The following is a 27,957-nucleotide window of genomic DNA, read 5'->3' on the forward strand; positions in this document are numbered from 1 at the left end:
TAAGTTCGCAGTGAAATGTTGACTTTTATATGAAATAAGCACTGAACAGAATGGATTCTAGTCAAGAAGCCTTTACCAAAACACAGTCACAAGCTTCCCTGGGGAGGTTCAGTCAGCCTGCTGCAGTGGTCCTGGAGAGGAAGATTACAGGCAAGCCCCAACTCTGCTCCCACCCACACCACTCAAGGGTCAGGAGCTGCCATGCTCCCTTCTGTGTCTACTTTCCTCACCACTGTAATAAATTTAAAACTGGCACTGGTCACACACCTCAGCACAAACAGGTTTCAGGCATTAGCATACAACTGTAAGTGGTTAGGTTGAAAAACGCAAACAGAAATTTGGGACTTTTTTAACAATGAGAGTTACAATTCTCAAGGATAGGGCATGAGCTACTCAAAACTTACTTTGCTGGGTGAAGAATTTTGACAGAAGACTCAGGATTAGACAAAGGTCCTCAACAATCCTACCAGCCCTGACATTGTGGCCAGAGCACTGCCAACGTAATCTACAACACAAGGGCAGCCAAGCCACTTGCAATAGATGATGCCTGTGGCAGGGCATCTCCAACCCACCACATTAGAGACACGACCCCTAGCACCTGGACGGTAGAGCTTGCAGAAAGACTGAGTTCAAGGGCATCCACAGCTACGTGGTAAGTTGAAAGCCAGGCTGTCTCAAAGGGAAGAAAAATGTTGGGAAAGGAAGAGAACAAGCCAGGAATGATGGAAGAGGCCTGTAATCCAGGGCTGGAGAGACAGAGAGACAGGAGGATCACCATACATTCTAGGGCAGCCAGGGTACATGTAGACTCTGCCTAAGAAAACCACCAGCCCACCTACCAAAAAGAGAGAACAAAGTATTATCTGTGCTACCTTGGTAGCTACCTGGTCCCTTAATCACAATGACAAACTAGGACATTTCATGTGGACACTGCATTCAGTTCACATCTTTAAAAAAAAAAAAAATTACAAAGACTAAGCAATCTGGGATGTAAACCAAAGAAAAAGCAATAAACACTGTTGCCCTAAAACAGCACAAATAAACCTGGCAAGAAATGACAGTGGACTCGGTAGCTGCACGTTAGCAATAGGGCAGAGTTTTATTTAAAAGGCTAGTGGTTCAAATACTATTGCTTGAATAGCTCTGGTAGATATAAAATGTAGTAACATCTGAGGTTTATACACATATGCAGGAGCTGAAGGCCAGCTCATAGGACTAGTTCATCCTTGGTCAAGAAAGAAACTACAAGCGCATGCTGCAGGAGTGACCTAATGGATTCATTTGGACCATACTCCTACTCTCCCCGAGGAACACAGAAACATCAGGATAGAAAATGTTCTTTTTACACACAAAATTCTGGCTTAATTAGATCTCCTTCCTAAAATTATACCTCAGTTCAGAAAACAATGTCTTGAAAAACTCAAGAGCTTGGGCTACTAAAAAAATAAAAGGGAATTTGAATGTAGTAAACAATTTTAGTAAACACCATGTGTATTTTCCTGTTGCTAATGAAGACATGATATATTCACAAGACTATGCATTAAAATAAACTCCTACAAAGAGGCTCACCAGGAAAAAACGCCATCCCAACTTCTAATCCTTCTCAGTCAGGTGCAGGTCTCAGCACAAACCAGCCCTGATATCTGCGTTGAAAGCAGAACATAAAGCCTAGATTGTAGCTACTGAATGTAACCATTAAGTAGAATCATGGCAGAGCACATTTAATGGGTTACTTCAATCCCCAGTCTGGTCCAGTTTAAAATGTTTGTAGATCCAGTTTGTACAGGGTCCATAGGCATACTGGACAACCAAAAATCTACTGTTCTCTCAAGTGGCAGTTTGTGTAGCTCGAGAGCAAACCAGTAGGACTGTAAAGAGCTCTCTTGAAATCTCGATGAACACACATTACATAAGGAACCTTGAAAGTTAAATGAGCCACCTGCATGGTGGTGTATGCCTTTAATCTCAGTCCTCAGGAGGCAGGGGCAGGCAGATCTCAGGAGTTCAAGGTCAGTCTGGTCTACATAGCAAGTTCCAGGCTACCCAGAACTACACAGTGAGACCTTGTCTCAAAAATTAAAAAATGAACCTAGTTCATCTTTACTAAAATGGTGGAATAAAGCTAGCACATCCAAAGTGGGACATGGTGGGGCATGCCTTTGATCCTAGCATTGGGGAAGCAGAGGCAGGCTGATCTCTGAGTTTGAGGACAGCCTGGTAAACAGAGAGTTCCAGGACAGCCAGGACTATACAGAGAAACTCTGCCTTCAAAAAAAAACCAAAAAAGACAGCACATCTATTATGAAGAGCAGCTTGTTTCCCATTTAAACAGCCAAATTTTTTTAACTGATAGAATTAAGAATTAAACCAATTAAAAAAAACAAACAAGACTAGGGATTACTTCAGTGGCAGAGCACTTGCTTAGTTTGTGCTAGGCCCTGGGTTTGATTCCAGTACTGTAAAATATATATATATATATATATATATATATATATATCTTTATATATATATAAAATGAAAACAAACATATACACCTTAAGATAATATAAAACTTAAAATAACATCAGGCATTATGGAATGGGAAACAATTCTGACCCCTACCACAAATGCTCAAAACAAAGCAAACCATAACAGGTTGGGGAGGAGGGGGTGACAACCAGAACTCTGGGTGAGTAACACCACACAGACCCTACATCACAGAACACCACACAGAATGAGTTATACATCAGTAAGATCATCCTGACAGCAATGCAACTCCTAGATCAAAAATGAGTTAAAAGCTTGCAATGGAAATAACCCATCTGCAAAGAGATGAAAAGGAAGCAGAGGAAAGGCTGCATGCATGGGTCTATTATAGACATGATATTCAGCAGCATACAAATAATACCCCACAGTCCCCAGAACTTGTTTTCACTGCTAGATTGAGAGGAACAGACTCACTTGTAACTATAGCATCTTCCGTATTTGAGTGACAAGCATGTTTAATCTGATGCTATATGTTATATAAAAATACTGAGGATACATGAATCAAACAAAACAACACAACACACTAACTCATGAACCTTACAACTGGACCAAAAATAAGTTTAAAGCCAAGTAGATGTGATAATTATCACAGAAGACATAATCCATAGAAAAAAGGCCAAGAAAAGAATCTTCATGTTGTACTCGTGCTTCATGTTGTCCTAGGAGAAACAGTGATGATTCGACAAAGGTGTCATATACAACTAAAAAGTCCCCTCTGGTTTCAAATGAATTTTCCTGGACTAAGTTTTCTCCTGTGCCAAACCAACTTTTATATACAGGACCAGTTTCAATCCCTCCTCCTCCCCTTCAAACATTAGATACAAGCATCCAGGAACATTGTACAATGCAAAGTGCCTTAAGAAAGGATTCTGTAGTGCCAGTGGTGTAACTGATCTGAGGAAGCTGGGATGCTGCTAACACTGATGGCCAGTCAAGCAATGGTGGTTTGCTTCTCCTCCGGTGTCTCCTCCAGCAACTGCATGATCAGTTCATGGAGGGGTTTGCAGATCTTTGCATAGCCCCCTCCCGTGAGATGAAGAAAATCGAACATGTCGTGGCAGGAGATGGCACCGTCCGAGTGCACGAAGCCCCCATCTGTATCCAGGAGCTGCACATTGGCAAGCTTCGGCAGGGAAACCTTGAGAAGCTGGTTCACCTTGGCATTCTTTTGTCTTAAAGGGTTGGGCTTCTCACCTCGAGGTAACAGACCCTGGGGCAGAGCACAGAAGAGCATTAACAGAGAGAGCTATTTGTTTTTCTTTACTTACTTATGACTTCCAGTATTCCTGGAATATCTGTTCCATCTGGCACACTCTGGCTTCTAAAATACCAGACTATGGGAGTTTGGTTTTTTGTTTTTTTTATCTTTTTAAATATAATTTATTTTTATTTTATGTTCATTGGTGTTTTGCCTGTATGTATGTCTGTGTGAAGATGTCAGAAGCCCTGGAACTGGAATTACAGACAGGTGTGAGCTGCCATGTGTGTGCTGGGTATTGAACCTAGGTCCTCTGGAAGAGCAGTCAGTGTTCTTAGTCATTCATGGAAGCCATCTCTCTAGCCCTGACTATGGTAGTTTTATCTAAAGCTGACCTGTTTGTTCTTGAGTGTCTTCCTCATCCTGTTGCTGACTGCTGATATCTTTAGGACCCCACTATTCTTCGTTCTGAACATTTTAAAATTATTTTATGTGTATGAGTGTTTCGCCTCCATATATGTCTATGTACCATATCTGTACCTGGTACCCAAAGAGGACAGAAAAGCGTATCAGATGCCCTGGAACTGAAGTTACAGATGGTTATGAGTCATCATGTGGGTACTGGGAGTTAAACCAAGGTCCTCTGAAGAACAGCAAGTGCTCTTAACCACTAAGCCATCTCTCCAGCCTGCCACTCTGAACACCTTAGCCAAGATCTTTTTTAGAGCTTCAGAATTCCACTGAACTTCCACCTACAGACGAAATGTTCCTGAAGTCCCCATAGCATGTCCAACAGCAGTATATCACCTTCTCTTTAAACTGTGCTCCTTGTCCATTGTATCAACTGTCATTCCAACATCCCAAGTCTCTCACCTCATATTCCTTATTTATCATGGAATCATTAAATGCTTACATTCTATATATTTTTCTAATCAATCTTTGTTTTCTGAGACAGGATCTCATGAATCCCAGGCTGGCCTGAAACTACCACATGGCTAAGGATTACAGGTATATACCAGTACATCTGGTTTATGTGGTACCAGGAATGGAACCCAGGGCTTCACTGCATGCCCAGCAAGCACTGTATCAACCGAGTCACATCCGCAGTCTCCATCTTCTTTTTCTTCACCACAATAATATACATTACTTTTGCTTAGGAACTTAATGCTATTCATCCCAATTACTAAAACATCTCCCACTGGTTCTCCCAAAGCCAGTATGTCCTCCCTTCAATTCTTTCTCCATATACCTTGTCAGGAGAATGTAGCTTAGACAAACCTATCAATGCCAAAGAAAGCTACACTATAACATATTATAAGAAAGAGAATTGGGGGGCTGGAGAGATGGCTCAGTGGTTAAGAGCACCGCCTGCTCTTCCAGAGGTCCTGAGTTCAATTCCCAGCAACCACATGGTGGCTCACAACCATCTGTAATGAGACTTGGTACCCTCTTCTGGCCTGCAGGGACACATGCAGGCAGAACACTATACATAATAAATAAATCTAAAAAAAAAAAAAAAGAAAAAGAAAGAGAACTGGAATCAAAGCTGTCTTAATGAAACACATAAATTACATACCTAGTAAGATAAATATATCCTAAATTAATTTTAACTTGTATATCAATGATCTAATACAATTTTCAGATAAATCAATGCTGTCTTCCTACTATGGTAAAGAGAAATATTACATGTCAACAGCAAGATTTTTTTTTTTTCTTTTTGGTTTTTCAAGACAGGGTTTCTCTGTGTAGCTTTTGCGTCTTTCCTGGAACTCACTTTGTAGTCCAGGCTGGCCTTGAACTCACAGAAATCCACCTGCCTCTGCCTCCCAAGTGCTGAGATTAAAGGCGTGTGCCACCACCGCCCAGCAAGAGCAAGATTTTATCAATGCAAACTAGCAGTCGTGTTCAACAAATAATCAGCTGGTTCCATTACAGAAATACTGCCAGACACTGCCATCCTTGTAGCTGGCCAATGCCTAGTAATGGCACACAAGGAAACGTAACTGCTATTCAGGTAAATATTTTGTTCCCAATTTCTCCTACAGAGTATGTAAGATGTTGTATTTCAAGAACAGATTTATTGTGTGTCCTTTACTTTACTTACTTGTTATTACTGGTAGTACTGGGGATTAATCCAAGGGCCTCATGAATGTAAAGCAAGAGCTCCACCATGAATTACAGTGCCAGCCCTTACTGTGAGTTTTTTATTGGTTTGTTTGGTTGGTTTTGGCTTTTTTCGGAACAGGGTTTCTCTGGGTATCCCTGGCTGTCCTGAACTGTCCAGCTCTGTAGACCAGGCTGGCCTCAAACTCAAAGATCCAGCTGCCTTTGCCTCCCTAGTGCTGGGATTAAAGTTGTGCACCACTACTGCTCAGCCTTACAGTGAGTTTTATTTTACAAAAAATAAACATATATTCAAAGCATACACTTGTACATATTTACTCTAGTTCTTTCAGTAATGTGTTGGGGCTTTGGTTGCCAATTTACTTATGATTTTATAGCTCCCCCAAAGCCACAGAGAATTCTCAGATTGTTACACTGGTTCATCTCCCTCTATACTCGCTATGCTAAAACACTTCAAATGATGAAGTCAGTCCTAAGGCTGAGCTTATTACTGTTAAGTGCAAACTCAGGGACTAGGAGAGATGGCTGGCACATGCCTGTAATCCTCACAGTTGGGGGCTAAAGAGTAGAAGTTAAATATCTTCAGCTACACATTCAGTCTGATGCCAGCCTTGGCTACAGAATACTCTGTCTAAAAAAAGTTGAAGACTCTGTACCTAATATTTCACATGTTAACAATGCTAACAAAGTCTGGTTGAGATAGAAGGAATAACCAGGAAAGATGACCAGGGACCAATAAACACTTGTTCTAACTCTCAAGTCATAAAAAACAGCAGCATGACTATTTCTCACGATCGGGGCAACATATCTACTAGGATTTACAAACAAGAATGAGGAAAAAATAGCTACTGAGATGGCTCGATGAGAAAAGTCATTGCCAATAAACCTGTGGATCTAACCTCAATCCTCAGAAACCAGGTGGTATAAGAAAAATCAACTCTCTTAAGTTGTCTTTTGACCTTCATATACATACCATGGCACAAATTTGTACGACACACACAAAATAATTATAAAAAAAAAAGTGAGAAAAAGTTTATGTATTTGCATAACATTTTCCTTAATCAAAGTACCAAGGTATTCTGGTTCATTTTTTCCCCTTTGATTTGAAATCATTGCTAAAATAAGACATTAAACTCCTAGCCACAAAGATGGCTCAATGGGTAAAGTTCTTGCTGCCCATGCACAAGAACCTAAGTTCCCCAGAATCCAAGGAAAGCAAGGCACAGCAGTTATCCCAATCCCTGAACTGCTGTTCTGAGGCAGGAGGTAGGGACAGGAGGATTCCTGGAAGTTTGTGGGCCAGCTACCCTGGAATATACATTGTGGAACAAGAGATGTTGTTTCAAACTAGGTAGAAGGCAAAGACCAACATCTGAAGTTGTTTTGCAACATGTGCTTCATGGCATTCACACATGTAGACACATACATGTATGCATACACAGAGATAATTTAATCCCTTTAAACTTCTAAAAACTGTTCTAATTCTGTTTCTTTTAGACTTTCCAAATAGTAGTGTGTGTGTGTGTGTGTGTGTGTGTGTGTGTGTGTGTGTGTATCCAAATATGTGTGTGTATGTTTAAGTAACCATAGGTTTTTCCACTTCAAAACATCATGGTCTTTTTCACACCCACTCACAGTTGTAATATGATCTGTGCTAATGTATTAAAAAACTCTGGGATCACTCCCCTATCAGATTCATCATTTAGGTTACATCTAATGTTTCAGTATTATTGATAAGACCATAATCAATACCTTTATCAAATTTGGTTTATTTTTTATATATAAATTTGATGCTAGGGATCAAATCCAGGGTCACACACATACTATGCAATTGCTCTACCATTGAGTTATATGTCCTCAGCTCCTTAATATCTACTTTAAAACAAAGAATATTTATGGAGAATTCACCCTGAACTGTTCATACATTAACATCCCCATGAAGCTTTTTCAGAGCTCAGTCACAACATACCAGTATGGAATAAGGCATAGAGTGCAACAGCTATACCAACAATTAAATGCCATGAAATAAAAACTAAGATCCGGAGCTGGCAAGGTAACTCACCAGGTAAAAGCTGTCACAAAACCTAATGACCTGAGTTTGATCCCTGGCACCTACATAGTAGTAGAAGAGAACTATTTCTTTTGTTGTTGGTGGTGTTTTTTTTAAGATAGGATTTCTCTATGTGGCCTGGATGTCCTAGAACTCGCTCTATAGACCAGGCTGGCCTCAAACTCACAGAGATCTGTTTGCTCCTGACTTCCGAGTGCTGGGATTAAAGGTGTTTGCCACCATCACCCACTCGGTGAAAACTAATTCTTTTTTTTTTTGGTTTTTCGAGACAGGGTTTCTTTGTGTAGCTTTGTGCCTCTCCTGGAACTCACTCTGTAGTCCAGGCTGGCCTCGAACTCACAAAGATCCGCCTGGCTCTGCTTCCCGAGTGCTGGGATTAACGGCGTGTGCCACCACTGCCAGGTGAAAACTAATTCTTATAGGTTGGCTTCAGACACACACCAGTCAAAAAAGATCTGACTTTTCAGCACCTACAAGATAAAACCCGAACTACTAGTAATAGCAAATACCTCCCTCCATGACCTTTCCTCCTAACCATCCTGTCCTTACAACAACCATCAGAAACTGCTCCCACTTACAGACTCTGTATTGATGAGATACCATGTTTGAAAAGATTCTCAGTGGATCTAAAGATATAAAAATCTCCACCCAGAAAGACTACTTACCAGCACAATGACTTTGGCCTGTGGCTGCCTTGTATTTATAAGTTGTACAATAGCCTCAATTCCACCTGCTACTTCTTCTGCTGTGTTTTCATGGTTGTTTGTTCCTACCCAGACAACAATGACCTATAATGAGGGAAGAAAAAAGAAGGGAGACGATAAAGACCAAGAAATAAAAGAACATAAAACATTTAAATGAAAAGCTTACTTAAAAAAAAAAAATCAAGAGAATCGGGAACAGGTGAGAAGGCTCAACAGGTAAAGGGATTTGCCAAGAAGCCTAATGACCTAAGTTCGATCCCTTGGACCCACAAGTTGCAAAGAAGGAACTGACTCCCACAAATGTCCTCTGACCTCCACGGTGCCACAGTATGCTCACTCACATGTGTGCACGTGAAGACACAAGCAAAATAAATAAAAACTGTAATAAAAACTTTAAAAAAATCAAAAGAAGAATGAGCTTCTCAGATGATGTTGGGTCACTTCAGTTTGGGAAGCTGAAACTGAAAGTGAAATGGCTTCATGGTTGCCAAACCTTCAATCTGAGTTCAAGTTCCAAGCCCATGTGGTAGATATAGAAAATCCATTTCTACAAGGTGCCCTCCGACTTTTACACATGCACTGCAGCACATAATGCATACACATGAAATAAATGTAATCAAATTCCTCCCCCCCAAACAGTGACTTATGCCTAATATTATGTTTTAAGATAAATTAACGAGAATTTAATATTTAAGTGCCAAAATTATACCAGGAAGAAACAAGAAAGAATTACTCTCACAATTCATTAGCTACACAGAAAAGAACAATGAACTCAACTGAATAAAAATGAAACATTCCTGGCAGACAGATGTACTAAAGTGGGATTTAAGGAACTGCTTCACACACAGTAAGATTTTCCCTGGTTAGAAATACACTATGCAGTAGCAGGAGCACCCAGGAGTGCAAAGTCTATAAATACACAGGTGCACTCAAGAAAGAAGTCACTGGCATGGAGGCTGTGTTTTAAACATGGTTTCTCCACTTGTATTTAAAAGGCATGCACCACTATGCCCAGTGAAACCAACTTTCATTAGTTGGTTTCCTCCTTTGTTTCCTCTTTTCTTTCTCTTTAGGGGTTGAAAAAATTATATGCAGTGCACCAAGTGCAGATGTTTATAATGTGACAAGGCATTACAGATTCATTTGTTCACATTTGTCCTAAACATTTTCAGAAGCACTCAGAGAACTTGGCTATATATCTGTTTATATGCTAAGAATTTCCTGAAGTGAGTCATGGCTCTGCTTCCCACCGTATTGCCCAGGCCCACACATTCCACATTCTACTGAGCATCAATTTGATTCCTACAATTGAAGAGTTATAACAATCACAATACAACTCAGCCAAACAACAGACTGAGTCCTTTTTAAGTCAGTGCCTCAGTATGTTTCCTAAGCAATGATGTTTCCCATAAACAAGCATGAAGCAAAGAGCATGCATAAAACAGGCCTTTCAAGAAAAAATTTTTCACAACTTCAAACAACCATATTTGAAAGACTCAAGATTAATCATACTCTTTGAAAAGTATGTTTCCTCACCTTAGGTTTAATGTTCTCCAGTTCTCCATTCTTTAGTCTCCATAAAACATGTCGTGTTGTATCTCCCCCAATTCCAAAATTAAGTGCATGAAGTGGGGAAAACAGCTCTCTCCATATCTAAAGACAAAAAACTTGATATAGTTAAACTAAAAAAAAAAAAAAAATCACTGGAAATAAAAGTTCTTCAATTGCAACGTGATTTAATACATCTAAAACTAATAAACCTTCCACACTTTTGTTGTTACTTTTTGGGACAGGGTTTCTCTGTGCAGCCCTGGCTGTCCTAGGACTCACTCTAGACCAGGTTAGCCTCAAACTCAGAGATCTGTCTGTCTCTGCCTCCCTAGTGCTGGGATTCAAGGTGTGTACTACCACCGCCACTAATCTTCGACATGCTAACCTTCCATGTTCCTTATTCAAATGTTAGCACTGAAAACAATATGCCACTCACTTAAAGGGCTTTGAGATGCTAGCGTGCAGTGACTCAGTTCTTAATGAAGCACTGAGTCTCAGCTCAAGAACCTGCACAGCACATTGTATGCCCATTGAGAAAGCAACACCCTAAATCAAGCTGTCAACTCAATAAACACTTTTTCATGAATTCAACTATTTTTTAAAAAATGAAGTGAAAGCCGGGCGGTGGTGGCGCACGCCTTTAATCCCAGCACTCGGGAGGCAGAGGCAGGCGGATCTCTGTGAGTTCGAGGCCAGCCTGGTCTACAAAGTGAGTTCCAGGAAAGGCGCAAAACTACAGAGAAACCCTGTCTCGAAAAACCAAAAAAAAAAAAAAAATGAAGTGAAGCCAGGAGGTAGTGGCACACGCCTTTAATCCCAGCACTCCGATTTCTATGAGTTTGAGGCCAGCCTGGACTACAGAGAGTTCCAGGACAGGCAAGACTGTTATATAACTGTTCTATAAAGAAACCTTGTCTCAAAAAAAAAAAAAAAAAAAAGAAGAAGAAATACAAGTTGAAGAAACTTAAGAGTATTGGAACCAAAAAGAAACAAAGCTATATTTTCTTTTAAGTTTCCTTTGGAAGAATGCCCAAGCCTAAAAAGATTCGGAAAAGCCCATTACAAAATTATACAGTAAGTTGCAGGGCAGTGGTAGTACACTCCTTTAATCTTAGCACTCAGGAGGCATAGACAAGCAGATCTTGAAGTTTGAAGCTAACCTGGTCTACAGAGTGAGTTCCAGGACAGCCAGGGCTATACAGAGAAACTTGATCTCTACTCCCTGCCCCCCACCCCCAACACACACACACAAAAAACATCAGAAAGTGGTAGAACACAAATAAGTGAGAATTATGAGCAGGACAAAGCAAACAGAAGTAAGAATCAGACATCACCACCAGGCAAATACAGCAAACGTCAAGCTTCTTGGAAGTCAAGAGCAAAAAGGGAGTTTAGTTACAAATAACACTATACCAAGAATCCCACTAGGTACATCTGCCTTCCCTTGTAGACGGCGCTAGAGCATCGCTGAATCCTAAGCCTATGAGGTCAGTTTAGAAAGAAAGTTTGTAAGTTATCAGTGGACATACATTAGGAGCCAAGAATACCCTCTGATTTACCTCATACTGCTGCATCAACTGTACCATGGAATCTCCCACAAACAGCACGTCCGGCTCTTTGTCTTTACAGTCCAGAACAAACCTATTATGCTGGTTTGTAGAAGAAAGAAAAATAAGAAATTGGTATTTCTTTCCTTTCGCAATTTGTTGGCCAAAACAAATTGTTGTCTAACCAGGTACTGTAAAACATTCTTTATGAGCAAGACCCAGAGATCCACCCCCAATACTATAAAATAGGTAAGCAAGCAAGCAAACCAACCAAGCTATTCATCCTTTTTAGTCTATCCTAAAGCTTATTCTTTTTTTCTATAGTTAATTGGAAATTAATTTCTACCCTTACCAGACTGATCATTCTATTTATTGGTTTAGATTCAAGAAAATCACAATTCTACCAAATCCAGAATATCAAAATGCTTCATATAATTAAACAAACAAAAAACCTCTACCTTTCCCTTAAATTAGGAAAAAAAATAAAAAGGCATTTTTGGGGCCATCAAGATGACTCAGTAGTAGGTAAAGGCCCTTACAGGCAAACCTGTTTGAACCCTGGAACTCAAATGGCAGGAGAGAACCAACTCTTGTAAGTTGCCCTCTGACCCAGAGACACACACAGACAGACAGACACGATCACACACACACACACACACAAAATTTAAAACAAAGAGAAACCTTTCAGGACAGGGTCTCACCGGAAACTTGTTACATAGACCAGGCTAACCTCAAACTGTGCAGCAATCCTCCTCCTCCTCCCTGTGTCTCTGTGCTGCCTTATAGACCTGTGCAACCACACCAACGCAAACCTATTACAACAGTTTCTAGATTTGCTTTATCTCTTTGTACAGCTACGAATTGTTAAACTATTTGAGTTTTGCCGGGCGGTGGTGGCGCACGCCTTTAATCCCAGCACTCGGGAGGCAGAGCCAGGAGGATCTCTGTGAGTTCGAGGCCAGCCTGGACTACCAAGTGAGTTCCAGGAAAGGTGCAAAGCTACACAGAGAAACCCTGCCTCGAAAAACAAAAACAAAAACAAAAACAAACAAACAAAAAAACTATTTGAGTTTTGTTGTGTTTTTGAGACGAAATCTCACTATACAGTCCTGGCTGGCCTATAACTTGATATACAGACCAAAATGGTCTCAAACTCAAGAGATCCACCTGCCTCTACCTGAGTGTTGGTAGTTAATGTGTGTGCCACCTCTAGCTTTTTTTTTCGTTTTTTGTTTTTTGTTTTTTTTTAAACTGTCTCAAACACCCTAGGCTAGCCTTGAACTCATGTATCCTTCTGCCTCTACCTCCCAAGTGTGCTGGGAAAATAGGTGTGAACTAAACCATTCTTTTAATTTTTTTCTTTTAAACTTTTACTTTACGTAGGCCTGCATATGCATGTGAGTGTATGAGGGTGACTGAGAAAGCCACAAGAAGGCATCCTATCCATTGAAGCTGGAGATTCAAGTGTTCCGTGAACCACCCAATGTGGGTGCTGGATCTGAACTCTGCTCTTCATAATTATGTAGCAAATGTTCTTAACTGCTGAACCATCTCTCTACTACCCATGACTCAAGTACTTCAGCAAACACAAGTTAGAATGTTACTTTTTTTTTAAAAATTTTATTTATTGTGTATACAGTGTTCTGTCTGCATGTATGCCTGCAGGCCGGAAGAGGGCACCAGATCTCGTTACAGATGGTTGTGAGCCACCATGTGGTTGCTGGGAATTGAACTCAGGACCTTTGGAAGAGCAGCTAGTGTTCTTAACTGCTGAGCCATCTCTCCAGCCCCTAGAATGTTCTTTTATGAAACCATACTAAGAAAATAAAAAACAGCCCATTAACATCTAACATCCAATCCATGTTCAGGCTTTACAGACTCTTTTTTAAAAGTATTACATTTATTTTTGAACCAAGATCTAATTAAAACCCAAGTCTTTTTTTTTCTTCTCAGCTTCCTCTTGAAGTAGATGCCTAGCTTTTAGATAGAATATACATTTTGAACACAGCTATAACATCCAAATGTTAAACTGTCAGTAGATCAGCACTCAATCCTTTTCAGTCTAATCCAAGTTTAAAAGCAGTAGTAACCCAGTAGTAGCATGCCTGACTCACTCTCCCTTCCCCTCCTTTCAATTAAGTTGCCTAAGCTGACTTCAAACTCTGGGTCTCAAGTGATCTTTCTGCCTCAGTCTACTAAATAACCAGAACTAGAGGTGTGCACCACAGGGCCCAGCTAAGTCCCAGCTAAGTCTGTCACTGAACCACACACCCAGCCCTGCTCATTGGCTTTTGTTTTGTTTGTTTAAAGTCAGGGTCTAAATATGTAGCCCAGGTTGGGCTTTAACTCCTGAGTTTAGATGCTAGGCATGTGCTACCTAGCATATCTGGTTAAGAAACTTTTTTTGCCGGGCTGTGTTGGGGCACATCTTTAGTCCCAGCACTCGGGAGACAGAGGCAGGTGGATTTCTGTGAGTTCGAGGCTAGCCTGGTCTACAAATGGAGTTCCAGGACAGCCAGGGCTACACAGTGAAACTCTGTCTTGAAAAACCATTAAAAAAAAAGAAGAAGAAGAAGAAGAAAAAAAGAAACTTCTGATGTTGTTTGAGACAGGGTCTTACACTATGTAGCTCTGGTTGTCCTGGAACTCACTACATAGAGAAGGCTGGTCTTGAACTCACCACCATCTGGCTAGGCAACAGTTTCTAATCTAGTTTCAGGGACAGGTCTACAGATTATTCCTTTTCCCTAAACCCTAGAATCAGGGATGGGGATCTCAGTTGGTAGAGTATTTACCTAGTGAGCATTTTATGACTGTAATCTCAGCATGTGGGAGGCGGAAGCAGGATTATTAAAAGACCTGTCTCAAAAACAAAATTAAAAAAGAAAAAAGAAAGAAATGGTGGTGGTGGCACACATCTTTTTCAAAAATAATTTATTTCATGTGCATTCGTGTTTTGCCTATATATATGTCTGTGTGAAAGTGTCAGATCCCCAGAAACTGAAGATAAAGGCAGTTATGAGTTGAGCTGTCATGTGGGTGCTGGGAATTGGAACTTGGGTCCTCTGGAAGAGCAGCCAGTACTCTTAACCACTGAGCCATTTCTCCAACCCTGTGGCACACATCTTTCACCCCAGCATTCAGGAGGCAGAAGAAGGAGGATCTCTCTGAGTTGAAAGCCATCCTGGTTTAAAGAGCAAGTTCCAGGACAGCCAGTGCTAAACAGAAAAACCTTGTCTTGAAAACAAAACAAAAAAACTCTTGGTAGTCCTGGCACGTTCGGGCACCCACACCCAGATATGTACATATAAAGGAAAAAAATGAAATCTAGCCGGGCAGTGGTGGTACACATCTTTAATCCCAGCACTTGGGAGGCAGAGGCAGGTGGATCTCTTTGAGTTCGAGGCTAGCCTGGTCTACAAAGTGAGTTCCAGGAAAGGTGCAAAGCTACACAGAGAAACCTTGTCTCAAAAAACCAAAAAAAAAAAAGAAATCTAAAACCAACCAACCAACCAACCAACTAAACCCTGGCCCCCTAGCAGTGGGGAAACAAGGGAAGGGACGGGAGGATCCCTGAAGTATGCTGACCAGCCAGTCATGCCAAATTAGTGAGCTCCAGGTTCAGTGAGAGACACTGTTTCAAAAGTAAGGTAGAGAACAATCAATTGAGGAAAACACCAGATCTCTGGCCATCACATGCGTGCAAACACATGCTAGCTTGTGCACGCACACACATATACTTGCATACACACAAAACAAAGTGATCTATCCACGCAAGTAATGCATATGCACCACCCTTTACCTGAGACATCCACCTGTCATCTCCTTGAATATCTTCCGCTGCATGTGGAATAGCTGCTGGGTTGGAATCTCCTTGGCTCATTCTACACCTGAAGAGAAATGTCTGTCATGTTTTATTTATTAACAAGAACATTAAATACTAAATACTGTCAGGTTTTTTGAGACAGGGTCTCTAGGCTGTCCTAGAACTATGTAGACCAGACTGGCCTTGAACTCACAGTGATCTGGCTGCCTCTGCCTCCTGAATACTGGAATTAAAGGTGTGCACTACTAGCCCAGTTACTACTTATTTATTTTGGTTTTTCAAGACAAGGTTTCTTTGGGTAGCCCTGGATGTCCTGGAACTCACTCTGTAGAATAGACCAGGCTGGCCTCAAAATCGCAGAGATCTGCCTGCCTCTGCCTCCCAAGTGATAGGATTAAAGACATGTTGCACCACCATCCTGCTTTATTTTTAAAAAGATTTAGCTGGGCGGTGGTGGCGCACGCCTTTAATCCCAGCACTCGGGAGGCAGAGCCAGGCAGATCTCTGTGAGTTCGAGGCCAGCCTGGACTACCAAGTGAGTTCCAGGAAAGGTGCAAAGCTACACAGAGAAACCCTGTCTCGAAAAACCAAAAAGATTTATTTTTGTTTATGTATAGATGTATGTATGTTTGTGCATCACATGTGTGTAGTACCCACTAAAGCCGGAAGAGGGGGTTCAGATCCCCTGAAATTGGAGTTACAGAAGATTGTTAAGTGCCATGTGGGTGATGGCTATTTAATTGGGTCCTCTGGAAAAGCAGCCAGTGTTCTTAGCACTGAGCCATCTTTCCAGCCCCTACTCTCAGGTTAAAATAATATTTATTTTATTACGGGTTTAGCTTAGGAACTAAATTAGGGTTGATTTTCAGCAGAGATGAGTTCGAGGACATGACTGCTTAAGTCTACAAAATATTATCACTGACTTAAGATAATTTCATATCACTTATGAAGGGAGCACCACATCTAAAACATTAACCCCATCACTCCTCTGTAACTAAGATTAAATGAACAAACTGGAAGGGCAGTGGTGGCCCATGCCTTTAATCCTAGCACTCTGGAGGCAGAGGTAAACAGATCTCTGTGAGTTCAAGGCCAACCTAGTCTATAGAGTGAGTTCCAGGACAGCCAGCCAGAGCTACATGGAGAAACCTTGTCTCAAACCCCACCCTGACAAAAAGGTACAAACTCTGTTCCAAATATACACTTTACCTGACACACCCATCCTATGTTAGTTTTCATGATAACAGGTTGTAGCAAGCACCATATTGCTTAAAAATTAGACACTTATAGAACAATGAAATCTACATTATGGCCTTTTAGGCTGCTAGAATTACACACTAAAGAATGACTATGGGAGACTGAGAGTTGGCTCAGTGGTAAAGAACAATTGCTGTTCTTGCAGAGGACTTCAATTTGGATTCTAACACCCATGTGGAGTGGCTCATAACTATGTGTAACTCCAAGGGTTATGACAATCTCTGCTAGCCTCCACAGGCACCCACATGGTAAACAAACAGAAGCAGACAAAAAGATTGACTACAGGAGCCAGTCAAATGGCTCAGAGAGCAAAAGCCTGGTAACCTGGAATCTCTAGAATTCACGTGGTGGAAAGGGAGAACCAACTTTGTAAAACCGTGTTCCAATCTGCCTGCCTGCCTACTAACACACACTCTTGCTTTCGCGTACGCGTGCACGTGTGCTTACACACACACAGTGGCACTGGCATTCACACATATATCATATATATGAATGCTTAAGAAAATTAGAGTCAGGTATTGTGGCACAAGCCTTTAATCTCAGCACTCTAGAGGTAGAGGCAGGCAGATCAAGGCGGGTTCAAGGCTAACCAAGTCTACATAGCAAGTTCCAGGCAGCCACTGCTATGTAGAGATGTAGAGAGATCTTGTCTCAATAAATAAATAAATAGGCAAATAAAATAATTTAAAATTACATAGGCTAGAGAGATGACTCAGAGGTTAAGAGCACTGGCTGAAGACCCTGTTTCAATTCCCAGCACCTACACAGCAGCTTTCTGTAACTCTAGTTCCTGGGTATCCAACACTCATTTCTGGCCTTCTTGGGTACCAAGAATGAACATGATACACAGATATATATGCAGGCAAAATACCCATACACATAAAATATTTTAACTAAACAAGACTACAGCAGTAATTAGAATCCACTAGCTACTAAAGCATCACAGTTACTATACAGTAATTAAAGTACTAATAAGACAAAACCAGGGAGGATATGGGTGCTCACATTCAACCCCCAGCATTCTTGTTAAAAAAAGAAATCCAGGTGTGACAGTGTATGCTAATAATCCTAGCTCTGGGGAGGTGGAGACAGGCAGGTACTGGGGCTCATGGCCAGTATAATGGCTAGTTTAGCCTAATTTGGAACTGCAGGTTGGCAAGAGACCATATATTGTCTCCTAGAAATCATGAACAATAACCAAGTAACAACACTCAAGGTGTAGTGACTCATTCCTTTAATCCCAGAATTCAGGAGACAGAGGCGGTGTACTCTGTGAGTTTGAGGACAGCTTGGTCTATACTTAAGCTCCAGGCTAGCCAGGGTTACATACTGAGACCCTGTCTCAAAAGGGGGTGTCAGTGGTGAATATTAACTGAGGAACACCTGGTTAAGTAGTATGCTTGCCTACCCATGCCTAAAGCCCTGAGTTCAATTCCTAGCATCATACTAAATCTTATCAAACAGGTGCATGCCCATAAATCTAGCACTCAGGAAGTCGCAGGAAGACCAGAAATTTAAGGTCAACTGTAGCTACATATGAATTCAAGGTTAGCCTGGGATACAAGAGATCCTTTCTCAAAAACAAAGGTTAAGCCTAACATAGTAGCTTCCAGCATTTGGGAGGTAGAGGGAAGGAATCTCTTCGAGTCTGAGGCCACCTGGACTATATAGTGAGTTCCAGGCTACCAAGTGAGATCCTGTCTCAAAAAAACAAACACACAAAAAACCCCCACCAAAGATTAGCAGTCACTGGGGAAACTGTCTCAGAACCAAGTGGAAGTTTTACCTGTGTTTCAATTTGTCTTCACTGGCCTGTTAAAGGCAATGGTTACACACAAGGATGCAACTGTCTATGCTATTTTTATGTCAATTTATTGAATTCCCTATGTCAAAGGATGTTGCCTTTTACTACTGAAAGGCATTTTAGTATTGGGGTTTTGTTTTGTTTTTCTCTGTGTAACAGCCTTGGCTGTCCTGGATCTCCCTTTGGAGACCAGGCTGGCCTTGAACTCACAGAGATCTGCCTGCTTCTGCCGTCCAAGTGCTGGGATTAAAGAGGTGTACCACTGCCAGTTGTTTTTTGTTGTTGTTCTGTGTGGCAGGTATTTTTTTTTTTTCCTAGACAGGGTTTCTCTGTGTAACCCTGGCTTGTCCTGGAACTCACTTTGTAGACCAGGCTGTCCTTTAACTCACAGAGATCCATCTTCTTCTGCCTCCCAAGTGCTGGGATTAAAGGCACTGAGTCACCACCGTCCAGCTTTAGTGGGGTTTATGTTATGTTTATCAAATAAAGGGTATTTAATAAATCTTACATTTTATAGTTGATCTATAAGTTCAGATGCTCTTAAAAACCAGCATGGCTGGGCGGTGGTCACACACGCCTTTGATCCCAGCACTCGGGAGGCAGAGCTAGGCGGATCTCTGTGAGTTTGAGGCCAGCTTAGTCTACAGAGCGAGATCCAGGATAGGCACCAAAGTTACACAGAGAAACCCTGAATCAAAAAAACAAAAAACAGGCCTGGAGAGATGGCTCAGAGGTTAAGAGCAGTGGCTGTTCTTCCAGAGGTTCTGAGTTCAATTCCCAGCGACCACATGGTGGCTCACAACCATCTGTAATGAGATCTGACTCCATCTTCTGGCCTGTAGGGATACATGCAAACAGAACACTGTATACATAATAAATAAATAAATCAAACAAACAAACAAACAAAATCCAGCATGGCAGATACATCAGCAAGTTAGAACTAATGTTAGGTTTGGTTTTTTTTTTTTTTTTTTTTTTGTATTTTTGGAGATAGTGTCTTACTATATAGCTCTTGCTGTCCTGGAACTACGTAGAGTAGGCTGGCCTCAAACTCAGAGATCCACCTTCCTCTGCCTCTCCAGTGCTGGGATTAAAGAAAGGTGTGTGCCACCAGCTAGTGAATATTACTTTTTAATTATTTATTTATTTTTTTTGTTTTTTTTTTTTGTTTGTTTGTTTTTTGTTTTTTTTTTCGAGACAGGGTTTCTCTGTGTAGCTTTGCGCCTGTCCTGGAACTCGCTTTGGAGACCAGGCTGGCCTCGAACTCACAGAGATCCGCCTGGCTCTGCCTCCCGAGTGCTGGGATTAAAGGCGTGCACCACCACCGCCCGGCTTTTTTTTTGTTGTTGTTGTTTTTTTTTTTTTTTTTTCGAGACAGGGTTTCTCTGTGTAGCTTTGCGCCTGTCCTGGAACTCACTTGGTAGCCCAGGCTGGCCTCGAACTCACAGAGATCCGCCTGGCTCTGCCTCCCGAGTGCTGGGATTAAAGGCGTGCGCCACCACCGCCCGGCTTACTTTTTAATTATTTTTTAAAGTTTATTTATTTTATGCATATGAGTACTCTATCGTCTTTATGTCAGAAGAGGGCATCAGATCCCACTATAAATGGTTGTAAGCCACCATGTGTGTGACCTCTGGAAGAGCAGGCAGTCCTCTTAACTGCTGAGCTGTCCCTCCAGCCCCACTTTGTTTGTTTTTTTCTTTTTTTGTTTTTCAAGACAGGGTTTCTCTGTATCGCTTTGTACCTTTCCTGGATCTCGTTCTGTAGCCCAGGATGGTCTCGAACTTACAGAGATCCGCCTGGCTCTGCCTCCTGAGTGCTAGGATCAAAGGCGTGCACCACCACCACCACCACCACCACCACCACCACCACCACCACCACCACCACCAGCCCAACCCCACTTTTTAATTCTTTATCTAAGACTAAATCATAGTTCAGAATTGTCTTTAAACACCCATTCAGAAACACACAGAACTGGACTACTGTATATATGTGATTGGTAATGATGCTCTTTGCCAACTCTTTTGATGAAATAATAGATTATTATTATAATTTTGATTAAAATAATAATTTATAAGTTATCAACAGTAAGAAGACAATTGAAAACAATCACATATTAAAATAAAGTTCAGTTATTCAGGTAAAGTTGCTATGATGCATAATAAAAATTTTAGTTAAAAAAATTTTTAGTTAACCCCAAATGCCTTTAATCTCAGCACTTGAGGCAGAAGCAGGCAGATCTCTGTGTCTGAAGCCAGCCTGGTCTATAAGAGCTAGCTCCAGGAGAGCCTGGACTACACAGAGAAACTCTGTGTGTGTGTGTGTGTGTGTGTGTGTGTGTGTGTGTGTGTGTGTGTGTGTAGGGGGAGGAGATAATTAAAAAGTAGACTTCTAGGGGAATGAGTATAACTAGAATGTATTATATACGTATAAAATTGTCAAAAGGATTAATGTCTTTAAAAAAAGAAAAAAAGGTATCAGTTTGGGCTGGGGATGGGTCAGTGGGTAAAAGTACCTGCCATGAAAGCCTAACAATCTGAGATCAACGAAAGTGTTGGTAATCCCAGCATATCTTTATGGGGAGATGGAGGTAGAAACAGGAAAATCTCCAGGGTTTATGCAGCACGAAAGAGATGCTGCCTCAAAGTAAAAAGGCTATGATTAGCTTTGAAAGGTTGTCCTCAGACCTCCACAGGAACTGTGGCATGTACACGCCTACGTTGCCACAGACAAACAGTACATTCACATCACACATAAACACAAATGCACACATAAAATATAAATAAGAAGCACCATCCTAGGGGTGTGGTGGCTCATACCTATAATCCCAAGCACTCAAGAAGGCAGGGGGCAAGAAGCATGATGCAAGTTTGAGAGCAGCCTGGGCTACACAGACTCCCATCTCAAAACAGAAATACATGTAACAACATATATTTTTCATTCACTAACTATGCTTTTCAAAGAGACCTAATGAAATATGAGAACAAACTGAGATGTTCTGTCCCACAAAGTACACTTCTCTTAATGGAGATATAAAGATATGCAACAGGAAAAAACTAATTAAAACACATTAATAAAGACTGGTAAAGTTCAAATACACTGGAACACATCAGGATATTTTAAGAAGCAGCCAAACACACATCTGTGTATGAATTAAATATGTGAATTACTGTTGACATGTACATTAATTAATCAAGTTTTATGGGTTTTGAGACAAGGTCTTGCCATGTAATCCAGGTTAGCCTCAAACTCACTATCCTGTCTCACTGCCTAATCTTCCCAAGTGTGGAGACTGTAGGTGTGCATCACTATAGCAAGCTATTTTTTTTCTCCTTTTTTTTGGCTTAAGAAATAAATTCTGGTTTTTTTTTTTTTTTTAAAGTTCCAAAGACTCATCTAATGGATCAGGTCACAACCTACTCTCGACACCACAAGCCCGTATAAACTTTAACACCTTCTTGAGTCTACAGTTTAATTTAGAAATAGGTTTTCTGAACTCACTCAATAGGTAAACTACTATCTAAAACAATTTAAAATTAACACTTATTAAGAACTTACTAGCAGTTAGGTGGGGGCGGCGGTGGGGGCGGCGGTGGTGGCGGCAGCGGCAGCGGCGCACGCCTTTGGTCCCAGCACTCGGGAGGCAGAGCCAAGAGGATCTCTGTGAGTTTGAGGCCTGCCCCGGCTATAGAGTAAATTCCAGGATAGGAGCAAAGCTACACAGAGAAACCCTGTCTCGAGAAAAAAAAAAAAAAAAAAAAAAAAAAAGAACTTACTAGCTACACAACCCTGTGCTATGAGTATATAGTCTTTAATCCCAGCACTTGAGAAATAGAGGCAGGTGGGTCTGTGAGTTCAAGGATCACACCTTGGTCTACATAGCAAGTTCCAGGATAGCCAGGGCTACCTGGAGAGACCATGTCTCAAAAAAAAATTAAAAGGTCAGAAAGAAATATTTAAGGAATCTGTTCTATTGCAAAACTGTTAAGTAGGAAAGGTAGGACTTGAAACAGAAATCATATACAGGTTGTAGAGTTGTAGATCTCTGAGATATTCAGAATTGCATTTGGGGGGTGGGGACATATTTGCATATACATGAGATACCTTGAGAATGGGATCCATATCTAAACATCAGGTTCCAAGTTCACTTATATTTCAGGTACACCTTACAGACAGCGTGAAGATAACTTCATACAATACCGCTAGTGTGCCTAATGTTTCACTGTGATCCATCACATGAAGTCAGATATGGGATTTACCACTTGTGCTACCAGGGATTTTCTCAAAAAATAAAATAAAAATAAAACCCAGACTTGGAGCACTCCAGATTTCTGGATTAGGAATGTTGTTCAGCTTATTACTGCTGTCTGTGGGATGGTGGGCTTGTTCTATTTTGCGGCACTGGGGATTGAACCCAGAACCTCACATTGGGTGAGCACTCTGCTACTGAGCTTTAGTTCCAGCCCTTATCTATTCCTGTTGAACAAACTAAGGCCCATCACTCCTTTTCAAATTTAAAAAGAAAAAAAAAATCACATTTAATTGGTGTGTGGGGTGTGTGTGTGTGTGTGTGTGTGTGTGTGTGTACACGCCATCTTGCCAGCCTCATTCTGTACTTTTTTTGTTTTAACAAACACAACAGTTTACACTATCTGACTTCCAAATGCCTAAACTTTGGGTTTTTGAGACAGGTTTTCTCTGTTTGACCCTGGCTGTCCTGGGACTGCTCTGTAGACCAGGCTGGCCTCAAACTCAGAGATCCACCTGCTTCTGCTGAAATTAAAAGCATTTGCCACCATGCCTGGCTTGGCTAGACCTCTTGATTGTTTTATCTGGTCTGACCTATGAAGAGGAGATGGCAGGAGTTTATGGCTCAGTTTTCCATTTCTGGGTTTTAAAAAATGTTACCAAACTGCAGACTTCTGTGAAATAGTGGGAAGTTACTTTGTATTGTAAGATGTTTGATTTGGCAAAAGAATACAGGATCCAAGTGTCTTTGGAAGCACAAAGTAATTGCACTCAGGTGCTTTGCCTTTGTATTCATGTTTAAGGGATTATCTAGTTTGGAATGGTTTTCAATCCTCTCCCAGTTTTAATAGCCTTTTAAGTTTAGGCAAGCAAATTTTGTTCCTCACTTTCTTCTCCCATGCCCCTTCATTTTGCCTTGGGGAAAAAAAACAAACGGAACTTATGACTGGGTATATCATATTGCACACCTATGATCTGGAAGGCAGACACAGGTACTGCTGGGGCTGCACAAGGAGACCCTCAAACAGAATGTAAGATTTGGGGTTCAGATGGAAGTGCTTTGTTCAGGGTTTTGAGTGATAAAAGAAAAAAATAAACAGCTTGGTGAAGTAAAATTTATCATGCAACCTATATTTGTATAAAACAACATACTTTGTTCAAGAATAAATGGGCTGAGTGCCAGATTCAAGGCCAACAACGAGTTTGACTCCAGGACCCCCGTGGTGCAAGAAGAGACCTGACTTCAAGCTGTTCTCTGACCTACACACACATACACACAATTTTTAAACATGAAAAAGCTGGGGGGACAGGAGATGACTCAGTGGTTAAGAGCATCGCCTGCTCTTGCAGAGGACTAGGGTTCAACTCTCAGCACCCACATGGTGATTCACAACCATCTGTGACTCTAGTTTCAAGGGATCTGGCACCTTCTTCTGGCCTCTGTTGGCACTGCATACATATGATGCAGTACATACATACACACAGGCAACATATTCATACACATGAAATAAAGATTTAAAAAATACAGAAAATTTTAAAATGAATGAAGAATGAATCAGGAGTCATCCAAAGAGCAACTTATGGAAGCTGAAAAAAATCTCAATTGCAGGGATTCCTGAGCCAGGTAGAAGGTAATTGCCCATCACAGCCGCCCTCAGAAGAGTGGTGCACACCCAGTGCTCGGGAGGCGGAGGCAGGCGGATCTCTGGGAGCTGGAGGCCAGCCTGGGCTACAGAGCGAGATCCAGGACAGGCAGAGTTACACCGAGAAACCCTGTTTCAAAAAACAAACAAAAGAGAGAGGGGGAAGGGACTAGAGAGATGGCTCAGTAGTTAAGAGCACTTACTGCTCTTCCAGGGGTCCCAGGTTTGATTCCCAGCAACCACAGGGCAGCTCTGTCTGTAACTCCATTTCCCAGTGGCAGTGTTCAATTCCTAGTAGCACAAAAACCAAAAACCAACACCTCCTATCTCACCTTACTGATTCCTAAGTCTCTTTACCCAACAAACAGCAGGCTTATGGAAAAACCAGCATGAGGGAAGTAGAAGGTGGGCAGTTTTGTAAATTTCCATGAAAAACTAATTTGCAGAGGAACTTTAGTGGTCCTTCAAAATTCTCTGGGAAGAGGAAGCAATCCTAATCCTAAACTTTCTGTCTTCTGAACTTAACTTAGACCACAACAACACAGCACCAGGCATGCAAGGTGTGGAGGCCAGTCCCAACAAAACAATGACCAATTCTCAAGCTCAACTGGATCTGGTGTGTGGGAACCGTGACGCTAACAGAGACCTTTGAAATGAGAATGAAAAGATTTAGAGTGCTTCCATTAAGGCCTGAGGATTTCATTTGCTTCAGAGAGTTGGCAGGGTTATTCTGAAGAGGAAGGCAAGCCTCATCAGAATACCCTTCCTCAGTCTCTGGTGGGCGGGCCCCCAGGATCCAGCACATCCATAATTTATCATCAAGTGCCCATGCCAACAAATTAATGCACAATGATTCCCTCCCCTACTATCCCACAAGGAGGCAACCTTTAAGTCTGAACAATGTGCCCAGGGAAGGAGCCTAAAGACCCATCCAAGGCAAAGCTAAGCCTGCATTTTCTCTTTCCTCTTTCTCCACATCTTTTTTTCCCTGGCCCACTCTCTCCACTCAACTTAAAGCTGTAGAAAATGCCGCTCTAGGACCGGCTCCTAGCGTCCAGGTGCTCTTTCCTTTGTCCATAGCCACGCTCGTCAAAGACGCCAAAGCTTTAAAGCTTTGGGTTCTCCTCAAGTCCGTATACAAACGGTGAAAGGCAACATCGGCCTGGGAGCTATGGAAAGCAGAATAATGAGTCACTCTGCCTCGAGTCCCTCAAACCTGTAGCCCAGCGGCTCTGACCCGCTAAATGGACACGGACCCCGGGGGTGGGGTGGGGACACCACCAAGAAACCTCTCCACTGACCAGATTTGCTTAGCTGGTAGGCCATCAGGCACATCACCGGCCTCTCGGCTCTTCGAAGGGAATGGGGGTGACTCTTAAGGATAGCCTTCTAACAATCCTTTCAGAGTCCTGACACGGGTCTTTGGGATGTTTTAGCGAGGCAACAGAGAAGTTTCTAATGGGGGAGACAGTTTCCGACGAAAAGGGAAAAGAGCGTGATCCGTTAAAAAAAAAAAAAAAAAAAAAAAGCACACAACCGAGTCACAGGCTTGGGCCTAGAGGTCCCACCCCGGAGATGGAGGGAAAAGGCAACAGCTGAGGCAGGAGGCAGGAGGCAGGAGGCAGGAGGCAGGAGGCAGGAGGCCGGCCCAGGGGACCCGCGGGCCGCTCACCCGCCAGCCAGGGCGGGACCCGGGCGCCGGAGGGCAGGAGAGACCGCGCCGGGCCCCCGAGGGCCTGCGGGCCGACGGCGCGGGGCGCGGACGGGGAGGGGCGGCTGGGGGAGGGGCGCCGGGCCTCACAATACCATCTCGCTCGCGCGTCCCACCCGCGACGCCGAAGCCCCAGCTCCGCGGTCCCCACGATGCACTCACAGAGGCAGAGGGTCCGTACGGGCCCCCCAGCGGCTGCGGCGTCGGCGGGTTGCGCGTCTGTCGCTCCCTTGGTCCCGGCGGCCCCGTTCCGGCGCGCGTCCCCTCCTCGGGCCCCAGCACCAAGCAGCAGCGCCTCCACTTCCGGTCCCCCTGCCACTCAGGCAAATGGCTTCCGGAAGTCCCGCCCCGTACTACGGGGACCACGGCCGAGCTGACGCGGCTCGCTTTCCCTCTCAGTCGGCGCTCTCCGCTTCGCGCGCAGGTGCCCGACCGACCGTCCGTGCCAATTTACCGACTTGGTTCTCTTTTCCTCCCCGCGACTTGAGCGCGACTGGAGGCTCTGTCGTTCCTGTAACTGGCTTCCTGTCGTGATAGGATGATGGAAATCATCCCGAGATGGCCTTAGGGACTGGGTAGCATTACCTCACGCTGACGCCATTCCCTTCTCAGCCATCCAATCTGGTTTCCTCCACCCACGGGACAGACCAGATTGCAGAAAATGGGGAGAAAAAGGCCCGAAGGGAAAAGAAGCAGTCCCTTACATTTACGAACAGAATTTCTATTTCTGTGATGAAATTTGAAATTGTGGGTCACCGCCTCTAAGGTGATATCCCTCAGGATGACAGAGCCCCCAAGTCTTTACCTTAAGGATCCATCCAGTTTAGAGGAGTGCATACAGAGTCAATATTGAGATGAGAGGCTAACCGCTGGATGAGTGCGGGACCGGTCAGCGCCAAGAGGAGGGGCAGGAGATTGTGTCATCTTTAGCAGGGAAACTTGGAGCAGTGCCAGGGCTGGCTCTTTAATGATGGGTAGGAGTCTTTCAAACCTATGATGGTGAAAAGCAGAGCATTCCAAGACAGAAATTGATCGATAGTTTCAGATTGTGCTAGGAAAAACCTCTGAGAATGTTGTTGAAACCCGTGAGCCTAAACTATCAAGATACTAAATTTTCAAATCACCAGTGTTTTGTGCTACTCGTGTTTTTTTCATGATACCGAATGATTTTTGCCACTGTTAATTTACCTCATAACTCTCCTGTAGATATTCCAGTCACATATGGTACACTAGCAAGAGCTCAGTAAGTGCTGTTTAAAGTGTTTTGTTCAAAAGAATTAGTGTCTGGGAACTCAAATGATTGCTTAAACAATCTAGAAATACATTGATAAGAGAAACAGCTTGAATTAGTCTCCAGTGATAAAGCCCTACGTCCTGGTTGTTTCTGTCAACTTGACACAAGCCAGCATCATTTGGGAAGAACTTCAATTAAAAAAAAAAAATGCCTCCATCAGATTGGCATGTAGGCAGTCTGTGTGGGGGGATATTTTCTTGATTAAATTGATGGGGAGAGGCTCAGCTCACTGTGGGTGGTGCCACTCCTGAGCAGGTGGTCCAGAATTGTAAGAGAGCAGGCAGAGCAAGTCAGTAAGCAGCATTCTATGTATCTTCAGTTCCTGCCTCCAGTGCCTGCCCCGACTTCCCTCCATGACAGGCTGTTATCTGGGAATTCGAAGGGGAAGTAAACCCTTTCTTTTCCTTTTAGTCCCAGTGTTTTATCACAAGAGAAACCCTAAGATCCTGAATC

General features: G+C 42.5%; 1 protein-coding gene across 2 annotated transcripts; it reads right to left on the reverse strand.

Annotated features, from left to right (window-relative positions):
* On the reverse strand, nt 1-27,135 carry Pafah1b2 (platelet activating factor acetylhydrolase 1b catalytic subunit 2). Of its 2 annotated transcripts, none has more exons than XM_052759128.1 (6): nt 27,016-27,135; nt 15,524-15,611; nt 11,734-11,823; nt 10,160-10,276; nt 8,585-8,707; nt 1-3,736 (listed from the first exon to the last, which is right to left on the reverse strand). In XM_052759128.1, the coding sequence occupies exons 1-6, from the start codon at nt 27,045-27,047 to the stop codon at nt 3,458-3,460; spliced, it is 729 nt and encodes a 242-aa protein (XP_052615088.1). In that variant the 5' UTR covers nt 27,048-27,135; the 3' UTR covers nt 1-3,457. The 2 variants fall into 2 exon arrangements, with proteins under 2 accessions (XP_052615088.1, XP_052615097.1); XM_052759137.1 differs by lacking the exon at nt 27,016-27,135 and adding an exon at nt 26,373-26,722.
* Nucleotides 27,136-27,957: the final 822 nt, after the last annotated feature.

Source organism: Peromyscus californicus, unplaced genomic scaffold (assembly GCF_007827085.1).
Source record: "Peromyscus californicus insignis strain IS unplaced genomic scaffold, ASM782708v3 Scaffold_11__1_contigs__length_118956290, whole genome shotgun sequence".
Taxonomy (NCBI): domain Eukaryota; kingdom Metazoa; phylum Chordata; class Mammalia; order Rodentia; family Cricetidae; genus Peromyscus; species Peromyscus californicus.

Coding starts and splice junctions, on each gene's coding strand:
- Pafah1b2 (XM_052759128.1), bottom strand. CDS start 27,047: ATGCACTCCTCTAAACTGGATGGATCCTTAAG. Junction 15,612..27,015: donor AAACTGGATGGATCCTTAAG/GTAAAGACTTGG, acceptor ATTTCTCTTCAG/GTGTAGAATGAGCCAAGGAG. Junction 10,277..11,733: donor AGTTGATGCAGCAGTATGAG/GTAAATCAGAGG, acceptor TTTTGTCTTTAG/ATATGGAGAGAGCTGTTTTC.